The 22,384-nt window shown below is 33.9% G+C and overlaps 1 protein-coding gene across 2 annotated transcripts; it reads left to right on the forward strand.

The window, feature by feature from the left end:
* The first annotated feature begins 764 nt into the window (after nt 1–764).
* PPP1R42 (protein phosphatase 1 regulatory subunit 42) lies at nt 765–22,384 on the forward strand. 2 transcript variants are annotated; one of them, XM_039335257.1, is made up of 9 exons: nt 765–1,278; nt 2,895–3,053; nt 3,651–3,817; nt 4,169–4,307; nt 5,888–6,004; nt 9,326–9,443; nt 12,295–12,426; nt 16,276–16,405; nt 17,807–22,384. In XM_039335257.1, the coding sequence occupies exons 2-9, from the start codon at nt 2,925–2,927 to the stop codon at nt 17,883–17,885; spliced, it is 1,011 nt and encodes a 336-aa protein (XP_039191191.1). In that variant the 5' UTR covers nt 765–1,278; nt 2,895–2,924; the 3' UTR covers nt 17,886–22,384. The 2 variants fall into 2 exon arrangements, with proteins under 2 accessions (XP_039191191.1, XP_039191200.1); XM_039335266.1 differs by lacking the exon at nt 765–1,278 and having other exon boundaries at nt 2,930–3,053; nt 3,710–3,817.

Here is a 22,384-nt window from a genome sequence, read left to right on the forward strand (position 1 = left end):
AAAATATAAAAAACCAATAGCATAACTATAACAACTAAGCAACCTAATATGTAATTTTGGGGCAGCAAAATATTAATTGACCAAACAATAAACAAAATCTACAGGTGCACTTGATGGAATAACATCTCTTTCTAGGAAAAGCAACTAGCAAAAGGAAAATTGGGTCCCTCATTCCCATAAGAGACCCTGATCCTCCGCCCACAATTCTGCACGCTCCTGAAGAGAACCTGTTTTATATTACAGTATCACCTTTTTCCCTATTCTTGAACAAACCCCATCTCTGTACTTCCATCTATCTACATGAATCCATAAAAGAGCAACACCTAACAATTTACCCAGAAGATACAGGTGCCTTCTATGACCACTGTGACTAAAGAACTTGGAAAGAATTGCTCTGCCTTTTTTAAGAATATGCTTTTGTTCTTACAAAATTATCTTTCTTCGAATTAAAAGAACCATTTTTTTCTCATCCACCAACAGATCCTCAGAGTGAACACTTGACATGGTTTTATCCTGACTCCAAGGCTACTCCAAGCCGAACTGAATTGAAAAGCATATATAGTTTAATTTTGTGTATAACGCACATTTGGCTGATTAAAGTGAAACCTTTTGTGAGGACTAAAATTTGACGTGTGTGTATGTGAGAGAGAGTGAGAGGGAGAGAGAGAATTCAATCCATTGAATTGGATTGATTGAAGCATATTCGAAATAAGCTCTAATCAACAGAAAATCAGTCTTTTTAATGTCTGAATAATTACAGTATTTGAAATATTAATGCCACCTATTATATAATATTATAAAATATAAACGCCAGCTACCAGATGCATTATATGTATTAGACTTGTAGTTCTTTTTCTATTATTATTTTCGAAGCGAGGTCAGGACGTTAACAACAAAAAAAAAACAGTTATTAGCAAAAAAAAAAAAAAAAGGCAGCTCAATCTCCTTGTTGAGCTTCAATCATCTCGATGCGAATTCGGGACTTCAACCGAACAGAACAAATCGCCCCCACCAAAGAAGAGACAAGAGAAGACCATTCTAAACCCGGGCTTCACTCCGCCACGGACGCTGCCTTAGTCATAAATAATGGTGCTCCACTTGCCCCGCCTCCCACGCCGCTCACAGAAGGTTTTCGGTAGGTGGGTACTTCTGAAGGCTTTCTATCTCTATAGCAACCGGTCTGCCGGGTTCTGTTTTTCTTTGCTTCTCCGTCTTTCCGCGCCGAAGATCCGCCAGTTTCCACCTTGAGGTTGAGGAGCGAGGAGGGGATTTGCTTATGTAGGTGGTTGGTTCAGACGCGATAGCGGGCTCGGAGAAATACGCGTGTTTGGAAAATGTGTGGGAAAAGAGACCGCGTTGGGATGACGTGGAGGTTGTTAGGAGCAAACTTCACGGAGCAAACGGGCTTCCACCGTCGGCCTGCTCTGAAGCAACAGCCACATGAGGGCCCGGGTTGGGGTGAGGGGAAGATAGGCTGTCTTGCGAGCCTGTAATCTCTTTTCATTCTCTTCCGAAAGGGAGGTGCTTGTACAGAACTACCATACCGAAACTGCTGAACTGGTTTGCTGTGTGCTGTTTTTCTCTCTCTAAGCATTTCTCCCAGTCGTAGCTCGCATCTGAAGTTTTGGAGAAGTTGGGGAGAAGAGCTGCAGAGTGATGCTCTCCCTTTGCGCTTGTTTTGGTTCTAAAATTGGGTCCTTCATTTCAGTCTCTACGTCCACAAGTTGCTTGCATGCTCTCAGATTTGTCTGATACATGGCAGTAAAAACAAAATCCTGTTCTCACATTGATAATCATTTATCTTTTGCACATGCATCAACCTTAAAAGAGTTTTCTAAAAGAAGTGTGAATATTGGTCAGGCTATTTTGTCAGTGAGAAAATACAGTTCTTGGCATCATCTATTAGCATATGATATTGCTGAAAGCAGGGCTATCATTCATTTAAGGCAGACTTGACAGAACATTAAAAGCCACACAATTCCCTATATTATTTGAATTTTTTTGTGCTTAGCTTTTCCTAAAGCAAAGTAGTTCTCCCCCTCAAATATAATCAAAACAGTTCTCCATCCCAGTATCTTTCATGTCATGAACTTTTATTTTCTTTGCACTGTTTCAAGCATTGGAATATATTTTAGAACACACAGAAGTATTAAATTGTACTTTTTTCTGTGTACACTAAGGCTTCTCTGCATTCATAATGGGGTAGTGGGATAACAGGTTTTAAACTGGAGTAAGATTTCTGCAGTACAAAGTTTGCTTTAAGGCATTGCTTTAAAATGTTTTAGAATGCCTAATAGAATTTCATAAAATTGTCCTAGTTAAAAAAAAAAAAAAAGCACTATTGGAATAATGGAAAAATGGCTCAGCAAGCAATGGGGGGGGGAGTGAAAGATTGAAATGGTTCTATTCCCCCCTCATAATACCCCTTTATCAGCATTTAGTAAATTACAAATTACTCATAACAATAGTTTAGTGAAAAATATTAAAGAGTTAATCCATATTTAGTTAATCCAGATGCATCATGGAAATTTAAAAGCTGAAGCAAGACATGGGAATGATACCCATCTTCCACTGTCACACCCTAGCACTTATTATAGGGCAGGCTGCTTTTATTCTAGACTCTAGAATCTAGAGGAAGCATATAGTAATAGCCATTGATAGACCCATTATAAGGATAGCAAAAATATAAATCAGAATTCCTGCTATCATGTACATAAAAAATGTAATGAAAATCAATACGTTCACTAGAATGCATATTTGATTTATGCAGAAAATGGCTAAGATAGTGTAAAGGAAATTTACTATAGTTAAAATGTTTTTAATAGTACATGTTGTAGATAATATATGATAATGATGTAGCAGCATATTTTACAACTATTTATTTCTATTTTAAGGTAGTGGAAAACTGACTTTATCACAAAATTATGGTGCGATTAACGTTGGAACTTATTGCTAGAAGTCTTAATCAAAAGAATCGCAGAGATGAATCTTTGGCCCAACATCTGAGGAAGCTAACACATCTAAAATTATCTAATAAAAATATAGATGTTATTGTAAGAAATTTTTCATTATGTAAAAAGATAGCTTTTATATTTAAGATTTATTCAGTATTAAATGATATTTAATATTTTGTTTTAATATAAGTTTCTAGTTGGAAATAAATTTCTGATTCTATTTCATGCCATTGCCTTAATTAGTTTAAATAATAAATATTTGATTTGTTTTTTATTGATGAGTTGTTATTTAATTATTTGCAGAAAAATAGTTTTGGACAGACAGTTTTATAATATAGTAATGTTCAGTGTTGTTAATGTTTTCTAGAAACGGGATCTTGTACAAATATAAAACAATTTCAGCATAAGTAACAGTTTAGCACATTGAGTTAGACTTCTTTTTCTTTCAAATGAACCAGCATACATGCTTAGAATAATTTATTGTATACAAAAGTATACAAGGATCATATATTTAATGCATCATTAGGTTACGTGGAATCTTTATCCTGCATCTCAGGCTTATTCAACCGTATTCATGTACTTTGACTGTACTTAAAATTGCAGGTTTAACATAATTTTAGGACTTTTGAAATTTTGCTGAAGCTGTTGCTCATCAATAAATTTTACCAAGAAACATATTTCAATTTTTTCTTGTAGGATGATCTTTCTTTGTGTAAAAATCTTAATGTCCTATATTTATATGATAATAATATTAGACAGATACATAACTTGGACTTTGCGACAAACCTAAGACATCTGTACCTGCAGAACAACTGCATTACACGAATTGAAAATCTAGAATCATTGATAAGACTTGAAAAATTGTAAGTGAAAAATTGTTTCTGTTTTTATTGATTTGTGTGTAATAATCGTAACTTTTAGACTAATAAAATGGAATGAATATATATTTTATATGCGATGCTATATTGCACAAGCTTCACATAAACACTGCATTCAAGAACGCAAGCTTGGTAAACCTGAACATATAAGGTATAATCCCATTTTTCCCATAGCAATTAATTAATTTTTATTTGATTATTGGTGCAATATGTTATGTTTTATTGATTTTATTTCTGAAATACTGAAATAATTCAGTAAAATAATTATTTTATTTTCTATGCAGTTTTAAAAGAAATTCTAAAATAAAAGATCTTTCTATTTTGTTCTATTTCCAGATATTTGGGTGGCAACTGTATCACTGTAGTGGAAGGATTGGAAACTTTAGAGGAACTGAGAGAATTGCATGTTGAAAGCCAGCAGCTTCCCTTAGGAGAAAAACTCTTGTTTGATCCAAGAAGTCTTCATTCAGTATCTGTAAGAACACTATACCTGAAAGTTATTTGGTGACAGACATTAATTGTTAAAAACTGCTAAAGTCTTCTATTGTATACTTATCCTCATACTGTGTATATGTGTCATTGATGTGTCATTAATTTTATTTAAAATAAAATAATAGTAAATTCTAAAATTATTTCGCTTAAAGCAATCTGGTAAATATATACTATGATTATTACTCAGTTTTAATAACAAAGCCTTGCTTTATGTATTCAGAAGAAATTATTATGAAAATAATGCAGAATATTGTAACATTTTTAGCATTTTGTTACATGAGTGCAACTTTATGAACATCATACTTCTAGCACAGGGGTAGGTAACCTTGGCTCTTTTATGACTTGTGGACTTCAACTCCCAGAATTCCTGAGCCAGCTGTGCTAGCTCAGGAATTCTGGGAGTTGAAGTCCACGAGTCATAAAAGGGCCAAGGTTGACTACCCCTGTTCTAGCATATGCATTTAAAAAGTAATTATCTTAAATAATTTTAACTTGCCCTAACTATATCTTTTATCCTCTCCCATCAATATTCATTTACTTATTTTTTATTGCTTTTATTTCCAGTATTGTACCTGCCTGTGACTGATATGATTTAACCCAATCAAACTGAAAATTACAATGCTTTATAAGTATTGTAAATTGTGAGAATTTTTTTAATGGTTTCATTTTATTACTACTGTTGTGCTTATGAACAATTAGCTAATGTAGACATATAGATTATAAAACCTGGAGGATTTATGTCCACACTGTAAAAAAATACTGCTTTAGATTTAACAAACTTTTTTTGATCCATACCCTAAATTTTCTGTGCAATATCTAAGAAGAATTCTCCTCTAATACCATAGTCTAAGCTGCACGATACGTACTTTTTTTTTTTTTCAAAATCAGTTTGTCTGATTTTACCTTTCTTAAGGAAAGGTAAGATTTCCTTAGGATTTAAGGATTTACCTTTCTTAAGGAAACAAAATTTCAAAGTATCTACAGGTATATAATATGGATGCCATTATTTTTTGAGTCTTAATTAAAGAATATGTTAACTCTTATGCAATATAGTCACTTTTCTTTGGAGATTTATCAGCAGAACAGTCAGTATTTATTGAGAAAAAGACATATTGCTATTTCTTACTTTTCAAGCAGCATACTGATAATTGGAAGATTTATTTTGTATTACTGGTATTTTTTTTATAAAGTTTAAATAATTGAGCCAAAGCATTTAGAGTATATACATCATATTACTTTATCTAACTTCTTTCTAAGAATTGAAAGGTAGCACCTTCTTTCCCTTACTGTGCACATCAAAATAGGTTACATAAAACAGAAGAGGATTTTGTATTGAATTGTATGGATTTTAATAGACCTTTTAATAGTTATTTATTCCATTTTTACCTAATTATTAACTATGATTTTGTTTTGTTTCAAAACAAAATTAGAGGTACTTTTGTTGTGATACTATTTAAGATTTTAAGAAAACTTTACATTTCAGTCAGGTTCAGTCAGCATACAATTGCTGCACTCAAATATTATTTTATATTTGGAATAAGTATATGTTGTGGTTCATTACAGAAATCTTTATCAGTTTTGAATATCAGCAATAATAATATTGATGAATTAAGTGACTTATCCATTCTAGAAAATATCTCCCATCTTATAGCTGTTGACAACCAACTTCATCACATAAAGGTAATAAAAGCAATGCAAACTGATAAATTCTATAAATGGAACTAAGTATTATTTCAATAATTTGCCAATTTTTTGTCCATCACCTCTTGAATCATGGTATCTTTTAATTATGCATTTTTTTATTTTCAAATTTATGAGCATTAGACAATTTTCTGATAGATGAAATTAACAAAATTGTTGATGATAAATCCAACATTTTAATACATTTGGATTATAGAGATGTGTAACAGAAAATTGGGAAAAACCCATCACACGTAGACAATAGAACATTGTAAATATAAAATGACTCTGTAAATATTGTAATAATCTATTTCATATATTACCTCATGGATTAAAAGATGCCTGTATAATTAGATTAATTTAAATCATGCACTTAGCTTCTTATTATCACAAATTTCAGAATTTCAATTTGTTGCTAAAATCTCAATAGCAAAGTCTACTGCTACTGTTAAGTCAAATAGTACAATTTGGAGGATGGATGGTGATGTTTAAAGAATTGAATTTTTAAAGAAGTGACTCTTTTGCAATGCTTGGACAAGATTCCATTTCTTTATTTTTTAATTTTTTCTTAATTCCATTCACTATGATGTAACGTATGGTGCTTCTTATTACATCATGATCCCAGAGGATAGTATGAAAAAATGTCATGTCCTAGGTGTTAGGAAGTTGTCTATCTACATCTCATAAGTCCAGATTATCTTAAAATATATTCAGCAATATAAGTCCTATTTCAGAAGGATTCGGTATTTTGAAGATTTGGTTGTAAATATTGAATGCATTCAACCTTTGCCATTATTGATTATGACACTAGATATCAAAAAGATAGATTCCTTCACTTCACAATTCAGTCAGGTACAAGAAAAAATATATAGATTTTCTGAAAGAGATAATGACAGACCGTCAGAATGATGACAAATTGCTATCTGCAGATGTAGTTAAGCTATTTGAGCTAGACATAGCCCATAAAAATTGGAGTGCACTGGTCAAATGTAGGTTTTTAAATGACTATCACTAATTGGGAAGAAGGCTATAGTTTGTGCTATGAATGACATCTGAGGCTTTTACACCCACCCCACCCCCATCAGGAGCCTAGAATACAATTTGTTTTTTAGTATTTTGTAGCAGATCTCTAAGTGATAAGATGACATGATCATTTATCATTTATCAAATAGAGATTGCCCACAAAACTATCTAGTCCCTTTAGTATAGCTTATTGAAAGGATGTAAAGTGAACGCAGTTTATTAGAGACAGGAAGGCAGTTGAACAAGTAGGGAATATCTATTTCAGCATGGAATAAGTGTATTCTTAGATAAACTAAACATGTTCTGAATAATTTATCAACCAAACAAATCTAAAAATTCTAGGCATTCTTCAAAATTAAATGGTTTTCAGAATTCCAAGAAAATATATTATTTTGAATTTTCAAAATCTTTAATTGAATTAATTTTTAAAATACATTTTAAAATCATATATATATAGTGAGGATGATACTATTATGCATTTTAACAAAGGCTCTATCTCATAGGCTTAGCTAAATTTGTACAAATAGAAAAAGAGGGATGATTGTGAGCAAAGGCAGTATTTGCATGTTTATAAATTTTGCTTCATTTTTAGACATTAAAAGCTAAATTGCTCAGACAAAATTTGAAATCTAAATATGCAGGAAAAATATGTAGTTCTGTCTAATGTTGTAAATATTAGTTATAATAAATTTAATTTTTATTACTATTAATTAACATTTTTATTGACAAAAATAGCTATTGTCAAACTCAAAGGAGATTTTATTCTTTTGGGGAAAGTTAATTCTATAATAGATTATGGAATGCCTACTATAATGAACTTGGCAAGTAACACCAAAATACTTTTGAGTTTTCATTTTTGGCTTCTTCATATTGCAAATCACTGAATATCAAGTTTTATTCTTTTGAACATTAACTTTTATTTATAATACTTCCTTGAACTTTGCAAGTTTCATAAATAGATGAATTTAGGAAAAAATACAATATACTATAGAAATTATTTCAGAATAAATTATGTACATTCATATGAGTTTGCCAGCATTTCAGACACTATATGAATTTACCTATCTATGTGCAGCTACATTGGGGATAATATACAAACCAGTGTTGCATAATTCTTTTTAATTATGCATTTAAATTTAAATTATTCAGTCTTTGACACAGAAAGAAAAAAGAATTCAGTTTTCCCTCATCAGCTTTGCCAAATAGTTGATAACTTTTATATCAAATATCTGGACAGACAGAGCATAATATGTGACTTATTAGAAAGATCCAGGTTGAAATATACACCAAACATAAAAAACTATTGGCTTACTTAAGCCAATCACTTCATGCCCAAATTATTTCACAGAGATGTTTGGAGTAGAAATTGAAGGAGGGAGTATTAAGTCTGGTTGCCTGTGCTCTTAGAGGAGAGAGGGGATATCAAATAGATATATGGAGATAGATGGATGGATGGAGAGAGAGAGAGAGAGAGAGAGAGAGAGAGAGAGAGAGAGATTGTGACTGAAGCATATTTTTAAAACTTGTAGGAAGACAAATGTGATAATTATGCACAATCGTTTAGATTCTGAGTGCCAGTGCATGGAGTTAAAATAAAGCAACTGGAGGACTACAGGGAGCAACAGAGATTAAGAGAGTAATCTTCTACCTTTCTGTTTTTTTCAAAATCCAAACAAAAATATACTGATAAAATATTAGAAAATGTACTGTTTTAAGGAAAAGGAAGAAAAATTGCTTCCCAAACATTAGTTTCCTGTATGTAACAATGTTTCCATAGTTTCCATAGTTCCATACATGTTGTGGTTTCTATCATACATGGCATTATTACAATTAGTGAGATAAAAAATATCCCACAGATGCTTTTTCTTGAATTTGTTTAGCTTAATTTAATAACAATTTGTATTTAGAGCCAAAAGATCCGAATAATTATGCTATATTAAAGGCTGTTAACTTCCAGTATTTACAAACATATTTTTGCAAAACTTAGGAGACCAGAGAACAGTGCAGTTAATGTTTTTTTTTTTCCTGGTTTACATTTATATTTAAACTTTCATGAGATAGTGAAAACACAAAAATAGAGTACAATTATGAATAAAGAAGTAAAAAACTATCAAAATATCATTTCTGAATATTGTGGGTAAAATGTATTTTTAATACATGGATATTTGATTGTGTTATTAAATGTAATAACATCAGTTGAAATAAATGGGACATGTTACAACTAATCAAAGAAAGATTTACCAATTTAGTTGCAATATTTGGACTAGATAAGTGATGTTTTTCTTTTGTTACTTCCAGGACTTGGAATTTGTTCTGAGTATATGGACTAAGTTGTACAAAATGGAGCTGAATGGGAATCCTGTTTGTCATAAGCCAAAATACCGAGATAAAGTAATACTGCAGTCAAAATATCTTGGTAAAATATTTAAATTGCAGAGATTGTTCTTTCATTTTATATGTATTGATTTATTAAGCCATAGATGCATAAGCTACAACCTGGGAGTTAAGGTCATTACCCAAGTGTTAAATTCCACTGTTTTCCTGTGAATTTGCTGCCCGCAGTTGAAACCATCTAACTCCACTTGCATTCAGCTCTGCTTCTGGTCAATTCTGAGGCCATCCAAATTACAAAACAAGCAATTTTATCTTATTTCATGCTTATTAGCTGATGTACAAATTATACATCTATCCAATTATCAGACATGTTTTTAAAGTTATCGGAAAGCTGTATATTATGGTACATTCTGCACTTTGATAAAACCACTGTACCTTAAAATGAGGGGAGCCAATCGATTTGAATTTCCATAGAATGAAACACCTCTTTACAGTTGGGATTAGGATCAAAACAGAGTCAGTTTTAGAATAACCTTCCAAAATCAGATTTAGGGATCTTTAAGAAGAAAGAATTAATCAAGCTTGTCTCTCCAGTTCTCCTTCCTCCCTCCTGTTGTGTGCAGCTCTGGACCAAACCAGAATTAAAATAATCATAAAACTAACAAGGCAGTAATAAAATGTTATCACAAACATCAATAACATCTTTTTTGATATATTACACTACTCAACCTTTGTGCCTCAAATTTTCCACTGAATATGAGACAAAATTCCCTCAGAAGGCTCTTCTAAGTCTTGGACAAGTTAACAGAAAAAGGCATTTCTTGAGAGCTTCAACAATTATCTATGAGAGCCAGTATGTTCTGGTCATTAAAGTTGGACAAGCATCATTGAGACAGTTTGAAATATTCCTTAAGATATAGGATCTAATAAAATTCCTAGTAATAGTTCCTTATATTCCTATGCCCAAAATCTTCTATGCTTTCTAGGTTTGATGTACTGTATCTGTATCTGGTCAAGTGTGATGGTCAGCCTGAGAAGCTTGTGGATGACTTTGAGCCATTTGCTTCCTTTCAACCCAATCTGTATCATAGGGGGGTAGTTGTGGCAAGAGTAGGAGGGATGCTATGTCTGCTGCCTGAGCTCCTGAAAAATGGCAGGATATAAATCAAATAATGATATTCCACAGTGCTGAATGTTCCTAATATAATTGCTCCAACATTCTGAGCCTTCTAGAAATCTCTCGATGTGCTAAAAGAACAGACTTCAAGTCTGGTAAAAATGCTGGCAAACGCTGGGTTAGGGTTCATTCTATTTGGTGACATGGTTAGAGGGCCTAGGCCCTTTCTCTGCCCCATCAAAAGGCCCAGGTTCTCTCCATGGCACTCCGCTTAACAACCCACATGGTCGCTTAATGACTGCAGTCACCTCCCATCTTTACTATTGCAATGCACTCTAGATGGGGCTGCCCTTGAAAAGCATTCAGAAGCTCCAATTTGTTCAAAATGCAGCAGGTCGCATGAACAGGTTGCATGGTTTATGCAGACCTAGGAGTGCAGATATGTCACCTCTCTTGGGGAACTGCACTGGTTACTGATTTGCTTCCAGGTGCAATTCAAAGTGCTGGTTGTCATTTTACAGCCCTTCTTGGGTTGGGACTAAGTTATCTGAAGAATCGTCTCTTCTCAGTTACGTCCACATAACCCACTAAAGTGGGGAGGCAGGGAATATTGCAGGTCCCATTGCCTAAGGAGATTCATTTGGCAGGACCAAGAAGAAGGATTTCTCTGTGGTGCTCCCTCTCTTTGGAACATCATTCTCACAGAGATTAGACTGGCCCCCACTTTGACATTCTTTTTCAGGGCCCTGAAGACCTAGTTCTACCAGTGAGCCTGAGGAACCCAGAGTGATGGAGCCCATCAAGTGGCTCTTTTGATTGTTGTTGTCACCGGGGATGGGTGGGAAATTATTGTTTTATTCTTTTTATATTGGGTTGTTATTGTTTGTAAGCTCCCAGAATCACTGAGGGTGAGTGGACAGCCATATAAATCTTCTAAATAAATAAATAAATTAGGGGAGCCAGGACTGCGGTCATTGAGTGAATCGGTCACATGGCATCTTGTTTAATAACTGCTTTGCTGATCAATTGAAATTTTGGGCCCTCTAATCCTAAGTGGAGGATTACCTGGATTAATTCAATATATAATATACTTTTTGTCATGACTTTTCCCTTGGAGTGTGGTTTCTGGCAAACTCATAACATACATACATACATTACATACATACATACATAGAGACAGAGTCAGAAAGACATGTTGCCTATGTGTATGCAAGCATATTACTTACATTTATGGTGCGTGTGTATTGGGGAAAATCTTCAGAACTTAAGTTAGAGTTGATTATTCTAGGTTGAATTACTTATCACTATCAAGATTTTTGTCTGCATTTAATTATGTTTAATATCTTTCTTTGTGGGGAAGTAACTTAAATTCAGGGTCATCTTTCTTTCCATTAATGCTATATTATTGAACAATTGGGTTATATAACTAAAATTATATAAAAGTTATTGTTAGAGTCTTTGTGTATAGATCCCAGTCATTTCATTGACCATGCACAATAATTATAGATATCAGTCCAAGTGAGCAGCAGAAAGATTGTTTTGCTTCTCTGTCTTTTTATTACTCTGGCAATTGTTTGACAGTTTTAAGGTCTATCCTTTTCACTATTATGCTATAACAAGCTATCCATCAGCTGTCCAGCTCATACCTACTAGTACAGTAAAATTAAAGCCCAGTGGTGAACCATTTGGTGGTTTTTCAAGTATAATAAAATTGATGATAAAAAATTAGCAATATCTTTGGCAACAAAACATGCTCTTTTGCCTTCCTAAGAATTTAAAGCTGTTTGTTGATTTACACATTACAAAATTTCCTCAGAATTGCTGGATGGAAAAGAAATAAAAGAAATGGAAAGACAGTTCCTGACAAATTGGAAAGCCTCCAGAGATGCCAGAAAGAAAAACAAAGTAGAAAGCTTCATTAATGAGCATTCATCATATTCACATTTTGGTAAAACAAACTATATCTTCTTAATTACAGCATCAATATTGTCAAAGCATGCACAGTCTTATTGTGCTGAAATAACCCAGGAATAAATACAGTAAACAGTGGTTTGTATTAAATGGTGATTTATCATACACAATATACAATATACACTAGGAACAAAATACATACACTTGGTAATACAGCAAACTCCAACACAGTTACAGCATGAAATGGATGAGAGAGAGAGAGAGAGACACTCCAGCAAAGCCTTCCCTTTTATACTCAAGCTGTCAAAGAGAGATTCCTGCTGTCATTTCTATCATTGCATTATCCACCTTATGTCACATTACATCATTACATAAGCTGTTTAGCTATTAAATTATTACGGTGACACTCCTCCCATTTAAAGCCAAACAGCTGATAACCCAAATGCTTTTACATTTACATTTGCCTGAATTTAAAGCTTAGTCAACATATTAGCTTGAGCAATTGAACAATTTTTGTCTGTGTACGTTCCTGCCTTGTACTGCAGTTCATTAATGTGTCCTTCCATTTATCCTGATCTACTTGAGGCAATGATAACATCTCTTGTAATCATAGGGTTCATACTTTACACTATATGCTCTAACCCCACTTGCTGTGAATCGATCAGGAGGTACACCTTTATTGCTACATTCAGACCGCAGGATCATCTGTTCCTATGTTTCTATGGCTTCTCTTTTTATCTCAGGTCTATCCTCATCTATCCCTGCTATTTCTGACCTATCCTGTTCTTCCTTTATTGGGTTTTGTATAGCCTTCCTTTCCTGAGAACTAACACTGCTTGTTGACATGAACACCTCAGTGTTAGCATGCACCCTGTCCCAATTATTTTGCTCTGCAAAACTAGCAGACTTTGATATCACAACCTTCCTTGTTCCATCTGAAAATCTATATCTCTTGGAACCTGGCTCATATCCCACAAACCTAAGTTTCCTGGCCTTTTTCTGGCCTTCTAGTTCCTTTGGGGATATGCACCCAGGCATAACTGCAAAATATCCTTAGGTGAGCTAATGAAGGTTTCTTTCCATATAACATGTAATATGGGGTTTCATTGATAGCAATGAATACTCTGTTTACTAAATAGTTGGCTGTTTTTATAGCTTCTCCCCAGTACGTATTACTCATTCCTGCATCTATGAGCAGTGAGTCCTTCATAGTCTGCAACATACCATTTCTCCTTTCAGCCATTCCATTTTCTGCTGTATGTAAGGGTTTGTACATCTATACTTTATGCCTAAATTTCTCAGCCATCTTTGGAAATTATCAGACATGAACTCTGTTCCCCTGTCTGTTTGCAGCTGGCATACTTTATGACCATACTTTCTACAAAGTTCACCCATTGCTTAAATTGTTGTAGAACTTCTGTTTTGTTCTTTAATAAGTAGCAGAATCCATAACTGATGTAGTCATCTACTAAGACTAGTACATACCTAGCTCCTCCAAAAGAGGGCACCATAGGACCAATTAAATCAGTGTGCACTAACTGCAAAACTCTGCCTCCTGCTTTTCTTATTTACAGGATACACACTAGACACTGACTCCCTGCAAATAGCACAATCTAAATATATCTTGCATTTTTTAATGCAAGTACCTCAGCTAGATCTGGTATCCTCTGCAGCACTTTAAAACTTACATGTCCTAACCTTCTGTAATAAATGTACACAGTTGTCATGCTTGGGAGCATTTGTTAAAGTTCGTGCAGAACCTTCCTGCTGCTTCCTTAGTATATACAAATTGTCCTGTTTAACACCTTGTGCACAAATCCTCCCACATTTCCTAATGGTGTATTGACCCTTTGCAAACATTACATCATATCCTAATTTATCCAAGCTTGAAATACTGAGTAAATTATAGTCTAACTCTGGCACATATAAGACATCCAAATCTCCTATACCAGTTACATAAACTTTACCTTCCGCTTTAACAATAGACTGTTGTCCATTTACCAAGCTAACAAATGTCTGTTAGCTGGCCTCAGGTTAGAAAACATTTATGGGTCATTTGCAATATGCTGACTCATCCCACTGTCCAACAACTAAGTGTTTTTCTCAGTTAATGTTGCTGCCAAGGAAAATGTTGGTTGTGTAGTTCTACGATCTTGTCTCACTGCTCCTCTGTTTCTCCCGTCAGGGCAGTGTCTCTGGAGATGTTCTGTAGAACCATACTTGGAGCAGTGTTTCACCATACAAACTTTCTCAGCTACTCTGCCAGCCCCCTGGGACATAGCAGTTTTAAGCTTGGGCTGTGCGTTGTCGTCACTCCCTCTGCTGCTTTTCCAGACATTTCTGTTCCTCTTCCACCAACCAGCCAGTCAAATAACTCATGGTTGAGTCCTTCTCCTGCATTGACACTAAACAGGTCACTAGGACATCCCGTGAATTGTCCAATGAACTGAGCACCACATACACCTTATGTGACTCAGTGAACGTCATCCCTCTTTCCTCTAATTCTAGGAATGTCTCATGGACTGCAAATGCGTAGACATGCTTTCTCCCCATTTCAGTTGTGCTTTATATAACTGTCAGCATTACTTTGCTGCTCACAGTCTCTCTCACATACACACTGCGCAAAGCTTTCCAGCACTCTTTAGCAGACTGGAGACCCTTCACATGTATCAGCTGGCTATCCTCAAAACTCAGAATTATGCTGGCCAAAGCTTTCTCATTCTTTCTTTGGTCCCCATCATCCAGAGCTGCAGGTGGATCAGCAACTATCATCCACAACTCCTCCCTTCTCAGATACATCTCTATTTTCAGACTCCAGAAGAGGTTGTTTATCTCATTCAGATGAGATACTACGATACCTCCTCCCATTACGCTGATGGAAGCCATGTTGCCTGCTTCTTTAAACCACTACAAACCAGAAGCCTCAACTCCTCTGGCTCTGGGTCAAACTCTCACTGGGTTTCTCTTCACTCTGGGCCCATAACCTGTCAGAGCATGCACAGTCTTATTGTGCTGAGATAACCCAGAAGTAAATACAGTAAGCAGTGGTTTGTATAAAATGGTAGTTTATCATACACTATCTGCAATATACACTAGGAACAAAATACATACACATGGTAATACAGCAAACTCCAACACAGCAGTTACAACAGGAAATGGATGAGAGAGAGAGAGAGAGAGAGAGAGAGAGAGAGAGAGAGAGAGAGAGACTAGCAAAGCCTTCCCTTTTATACTCGGGTTCTTAAAGGGATGCAGACACCTGCTGAGTCATTCCTATTATTGCATCATCCAGCTTATGTTACATTACATCATTACATAAGCTGTTTAACTATTAAATTATTACCTTGACAAATATTAAGAGAACCATCTCCGATAAATTTGTCATAACAAGACAATTACGTTTTGAACATGTTCAGAGTGTTTTAATGAAGAATAAAAACATTATTTCCCAATACTATAACAATAGTATAAAGATGAATGAATAGCAAAGAGCCTTCATTAAAACATTTTGAAATAAATACAGTATTATAAAAGTGTATGGAGTGTGGTTGTATGCTTTCATTGGTGGTGAGTCATAAATTCAGTTATTGCATGAACACTTTTTAATGGTTTTTTCTGATTTACAAGTTCATCTCAGTTTTGATAATTTAATTGATAAAATCAGTAACAAAGATCTTCTTTTTCCAGTAATTTTTCTATTTCTTCCATTTTTATTGATTATACTGCTCAATAATATTCTCGGGAACCTTGTGATATAAAATACGCAGATCAGTAACTTTTATAATAGAACATTTATAAGCTGTATAAGAAGTATGTATTAATTATTTTGTGTAATACTTTGGGAAAAATTGAACAATATATGATTTTGTATCTTTACATTCTCTAGATGACAATGATGCAGAACATGCACATTTTCCTATTTACCACTTCCCAGTCTCCAGAGAGATACATAGAACTCCTTATAATAAAGAATTTCAGCCAGTATATGAAGAAAACAGAAATAGTGAAAAAATCAGGTATGATTTATGTAAAATATCACTGGAATCCAACCTCAAGTCAATGTCATTGTGTTAAATAACTACTATAGTGGAATTAGACACATATCTGAAATTGAAAATTGTTGTTTAAAACAAAACACAAATATTAAAAACAACGCACACTTCATATATGTGTATATGTTAATGTACTTGTGTGGAAAGCATTCAAAAGAGTTGCTTTGCAAAGGGTCAGCATCTGCAGGCAGAACCACCCATTTAAATGTGGGTGTATATATACTGTAGGGAGCATTTCTGCTGGAATCACCTATGGAGCGATGGGCAATTATAGTGAATCAGGTTTTAAAACACTTGCTAGCCTTTCAAAGAATGCAGCTGCTGTAATGTTTTACTCAAAGTTTTGCAAAATGGTTTGTGTGTGTGTGTGTGTGTGAGAGAGAGAGAGAGAGAGAGAGAGAGAGAGCGAAAGAGAGAGAGAGAGAGAGAAATAGAACAAGTTTAGAAATAAGAATTGCTCTTAAAAATATCAAAACAGAAGCTCTGTATATTACTACAATGTAGAAGAAGCTATATATTTCACCTTCCTATATATTGCAGTGGTGTTCAAAACCTTTTTTTTTTCATTTAATACTCAGGTTACAACCATTTGTTCAGTATCCATTAAAAAATTACCATGGTACTGAACAATTGGTACTTACAATGAGTCCTTGTAGTTCCAGCCGTCACAGCATTCCTGTAGTCATGTGATCGTGATTCGGGCTTCATCTCATGATTATGACATTACTGTGAGCTATGATCATGTGATTGCAATTTCCAATATTCCTAGCTAGTTTCACATGAGCAAAGTCAATGGGACACCAGCAAGAAGTTGGAAGTCATAATAATGTGACTTCACTTAAAGACACATGTAATCCTTGACAGCAATAAGGAATACCGGAATTGCTGATACTGAGCAATGTAGTCATGTGACATTGCCCTCAATTACCATCATAAGCTGAGGACTACACTATGATATATTTTTGAAACTTTTTAGTCAATAATTATATAATAAAATTCTAATTTATAAATACATTTTGTATTATTTAAGGCATAACTAGATGAAATTTATTTCTTTTCTTTTTTTTAACTGGGAAATCAGTTCTGACAGTTTGATCCAAAGTATGCAAAAGAGAATATCTACTTGGCTCTCACTCAAAGAGCGAACTCCTTTAACTCTTTGAAGGTCTGGGGATAAAAATATGAAAATGATAGGATGGTAACCTTAATTTTCCCCCCACAATTTAATATGCCATGTTGAATATTTTCCAATGCACACAGAAATTAACAAACATTTTGTCATGTTAGTGGAAATCTATAAAAGTTATTATTGTAACTAAAATATTTTATCCTTAAAGTACTCTTTTATAACACTTTGCCATACAGCCATTCAGCCTTGAAAACTTCTCAAAATGAACAGAAAGAGCTATTTGAACCTCATCTCCTTAGACAAATGCCTTTCTAAGCAGCTACTAGAAAGATGTACTTCTATATTATCATCAGAACAAAAGATGTGCTTCAGAACCAAATGTGAAGAAAAATTGTTTTTTTTACTGCAAACAAAGTGATATTTCACAGTATAAAATGTTTTGTATTACAGATCCAATGTAAGTTTAAGTAAAAAAGGGTTAAAATAATTTAACCTTATGCAAATATGTTTTTATATTAAAAGTAGTAGCCATCTTAATTAAACCACTGGTTAAACTATCATTTTATCTAAGGTTTTGGTGGACAATCATGACCTTTCAGAGCAAAAACTGTATTCATGAAATTGTAACTACATTTACTAGGGCCCAGCAGATTAATAAGAGTTTATAGCCAATGATTTGCTATGGTACTACTGCACTGGAAATGGGAGGCTTCCATGGAATTCAGGACATATATGTTGAGAGTTCTCTGGGTTGATTAGACAAAATACAACATACAATGGTCATATTGCAAAATATATCAACTTCTTTATTCTTAGAATAACAAGGATAGAAAGAGATCATTTTCATTCAAACTTTGACTTTTCCACTTGTAATTCACAAGTGGATTTCAGCTAATGCATACAAACATACCTACTCTGCCTTTGCCTCACTTTGATATCTGCCTTCAAAGAAGGATGGAATGTAGTCAGTTTCTTCATGGTCTAATTGTTCTACCATAGCTTGATTAACTATCTCCCTTCTGGCATTAGCAACTGCTGTTTTAAAATCAATGGATGCTTATTTTATACTAAAATTTAATTGCTATTAACTTCTAGAAAGGCTTAATCAAATCTCCAATTAAAATATAGCTGGCCACCTCTCCCAGTTAGAAAACCAATATGTTCTTTTGTGTGTCTTTAGATCTCAATTCTGTGCAAGTTGAAACATTTCATATGGTATTGTCTTTCTTACATAGTAAACTGAATGCCAATTCCTTTTTGAGTCACCTTGGAATCTCTTCAGCATCCCAATTTCAGGTTTTGCATACTAGCCATCTATTTTTCTTCTCCTTGATCAATTTCTCTCAACACCACTAATTCTACATATTAATAATGAATTCATTTTTAAGTACCCTATTCAGGGCTTTTTTTGTCATAGAACGCCCAGAATGGAGTTCCGGCACCTTTTTTGGATGAAACCTTGTAGGGTAGGCAAGGCGGGTTGTTTGATGTGTGAGTTTTGGCACTTTTTTTTTTTTTTTACAAAAAAAAGCACTGACCATATTTATGTAGTCGAAATTATAACGTGGACAAAAATATGGTTTGGGGATATATAATTGTAATTTTAAGATTTACAGAAATACACATAGTAGTTCAAAGAGTTAATTTAGTGAGAACAACTAAACCATGAGAACTGAATAGAATTCTGACTAACTCTTGGTTAATGAGGATCAGAAAAAAATGGAAAAGTATGTGGAAACGTGAATTGTTATGCTGGTTAGCTTGTTGCTAAACTAAAAAAAAATCTGCATTACATGTTATTTTGCATATTAGTCCATCAAATAATGGAATTAGATCATTAGTTAATAATAATGTTAGTATTATAGCAACTTGAAAATTTGTTCTGTTTTCAGTTACTTCAAGAACAAAACCTGAATATCCTATGTTTGTGGAATCTGCTCTTTTATCAGCTCTAAATCTATATACTTGATTTTATCAGTGTCTTTACGCAGTGTATAAGTATAAACTTAATTTTATTACTTTATTACTTTAATACAAATGAATTGATATAAGTTCTTGTATTAATTAAATCCAAATTAGATTAGTCTTACTTTCCTATAGATTGTAATTACGAAAAAGAAAAAGGAAAACATTTCCTAATTGCATTTTCATTGAATGAGAAAAAAAATAAGATCTGTATTTTAATGTGAAATTCCCAGCCCTCCATAACTTTATTTTAGTAAAATGCAAACAAAAGAAGAGGCAAGTTGTCTAATAGAACCAATTTTATGTAGTGGTTAAGGCATCAGGTTAGAAATCAGGTGTCTGTGAGTTCTACTCCTGCTTTAGTCATGAAGCCATGTAGGAGACTTGGGCCAGTCTCTCCTTCTCAGCCCTGGAAGGGAGACAATGGCATACTACTTCTGAAATCTTCCAAGAAAACTGCAGGGGCTAGTCCAGTGAATCATTGGGAATCAACACTGACTCAAAGGCACATACACAAAAAGGTTATTTAATATGACTCACAGTTTAAATTATTCTGAATTCATATTGATTTGTATCACAATCCTCAATGTGCTTTGGAAACATTTCAGTTATTTAAAAGGGACATAAAACCAAATAAATGTGTTTAAAAGAGTGTACCAGTTGGCTTGAATTCTTATAATTCATTTCAAATTATAAGTCCCAACACTATTCGTTTTGAAGGAATTACATTTGCGGTACTTAAAATGTTATTGTTTGCTATTGAAACCAACATGTACTTTAGGAGGCATTAACATAAGAGCACTGGGTCTTTAGAATCATTCTATTTTCACAGTATTCTGCACTTTGCAATATGCCTTTTTTTTCTCCAGGTTCCTCCTTAGAAATTACTGCAAGTTTAAACTTTCCAGTTTCTTGGCTAGTATAAAGGGCAGCTAATAATTCAGTCCTTATTTTTCTGTCTTGCTAAGACAAAGATTTGATTTATTGTGTTTATGTTATCTCACAATCAAAAATTCATTCCCAGTGTTTCGTTGGTATAACTCTACACCCTGCCTATTTATTTTGAATGTCTCTTCTGATTAATGTCTTTGAGCCAACCAAATGTATTTTTTCTTACTGTTAGATATCCTCATAAATACATTTGGTTGTGGAACATTTACATTTGTGTGTTAATGATAGAATCCTAAAACTTTGTCCTATGAATCCTAAAATTTGCACAATATTCACTATTCATTCAGATATGAATATGGAATCACTAAAACTGGCTGGCATGTGATTAAATTTACAAACATTCAGTATGAGATTGATGATAGTACTATATTAAATATAGCTAACTCATTATCAGCTATTTTGATATCATTTTTATTTAATTATGGATAAAGAAGTGAAAATTTGCAAGAACCAGCAAAAAACTATGGCTTTTCAGTTTGACAATACAAAAGTCAATATTAGCAAATTCTGAAAATAATCATAGGGAAAAAACACTATTTAGCCTTTTGAGTCCAATCTTTAAATTACTTCCTTCCAGCAAAAGGTTACTACATGTTAACCTAAACAATTTTCCTGAAGAGTAATTTTAGTATTGGTATCTAGAGAATACTGCATAAGCATTGTGCAAATGCCTTCCAGGTTTCTAATGGGAAGATGATTAATTCACAGTTCTTTCAACTATTTCCTAGCGGAAAGTGAAATCAAGTGCCAGTTAATGGCTTATCGAGAGAGTCTATTCACATCTTGTTTTGCATGATTAGGACGCCTGGCTTATTGCCGATATTTGAATTTATAGCAAGTGTGTCAGAACACTGCATATACCTCATAGGTGGGATATTAGCTTCCAAAATATATTTTCCCCTAGATAGAATAGTATGAGCATATGTGGAGTAAATGTATAATTCTGCTTGAGGGACACTGGCCAAAATGGACCAAAACTGACATACTAGGGTTTAGGACTGAGTAGCAATTTGAGTTCAAAACAGCATATATGAGGATGCAAATCTTGTTTATTAGCAACTCCTTAAAGAAGCTGTATGTACTAATATTCAGACCAGAGCTCAGCAGTAGCTCGGTTGTCTAACCAAAAATAAGCTTTCTCAAGAGAAGTCTCAAATAGTCTAATCCAGGTGTGTCAAACTGCCAGCCCGTGGGCCAGACGCGTCATCCGGAAGCCGCGCCAACCCCTTAACCGTCTGGATACATTGCCTGTATGTAGCTTTGTGTTCAGAGATTAAACTCTATTTTTTTCCTGAAGTGATTTATTTTCATCTGGTTTTCCTTTACATCTCAAAAACCTGGCATTTTAACAAGGGTGTATATAGACTTTCTATATCCACTATATATTTGTATGTCCATGAAGTCACAGAAATTTAGCTTAATTCAGTTATTTTAGGTATGCATGGCAATTTGCTATTAAGTATATTTTGAAGTCTTCGCTGAAATCAATGAGATGTAAAAATACTTAATTGGTTGAATTGTGTCAAAGCGTCAATGATTTGAAAGACTGCAATAGTTGCTTGGTTATTTTAATAACTGTTCTGACATTCCAATAAATATTTAGATAATATATTTCACCTCAATAATCTCAAATTACATTAATTTCTGTGCTTATTAGTTTTGCTTATCACTGATTTACATGCAAGCAACTATACTTCATGCAACTGGGATTTTGCTGATCCCATTTCAGTGGCTTTTCTTTCATATGAATAGGCAACTGTGGACAATAAATGCATTTTTATAAACTTTAGCATAATTCAGCAAAACACAAAGGTTAAATATGCAGATGATCTCTAGAAGATACAAATAGAAATATATTTATTTCATTTGTAGCAATGAATATACTGGTAATAAATACC

This window comes from Crotalus tigris, unplaced genomic scaffold (genome assembly GCF_016545835.1).
Source record: "Crotalus tigris isolate CLP2741 ecotype Arizona unplaced genomic scaffold, ASM1654583v1 scf7180000017546.9332058, whole genome shotgun sequence".
NCBI classification, from domain to species: Eukaryota; Metazoa; Chordata; class Lepidosauria; order Squamata; family Viperidae; genus Crotalus; species Crotalus tigris.

Bases quoted from the DNA above. Each gene is read 5' to 3' on its own strand.
- PPP1R42 (XM_039335257.1), top strand. From the start codon at position 2,925: ATGGTGCGATTAACGTTGGAACTTATTGCTAGAAGTCTTAATCAAAAG. The intron at 4,308-5,887 runs GTAAGAACACTA...GGTTCATTACAG, and splicing joins GAAGTCTTCATTCAGTATCT to AAATCTTTATCAGTTTTGAA. The intron at 16,406-17,806 runs GTATGATTTATG...TTTGCCATACAG, and splicing joins AGAAATAGTGAAAAAATCAG to CCATTCAGCCTTGAAAACTT.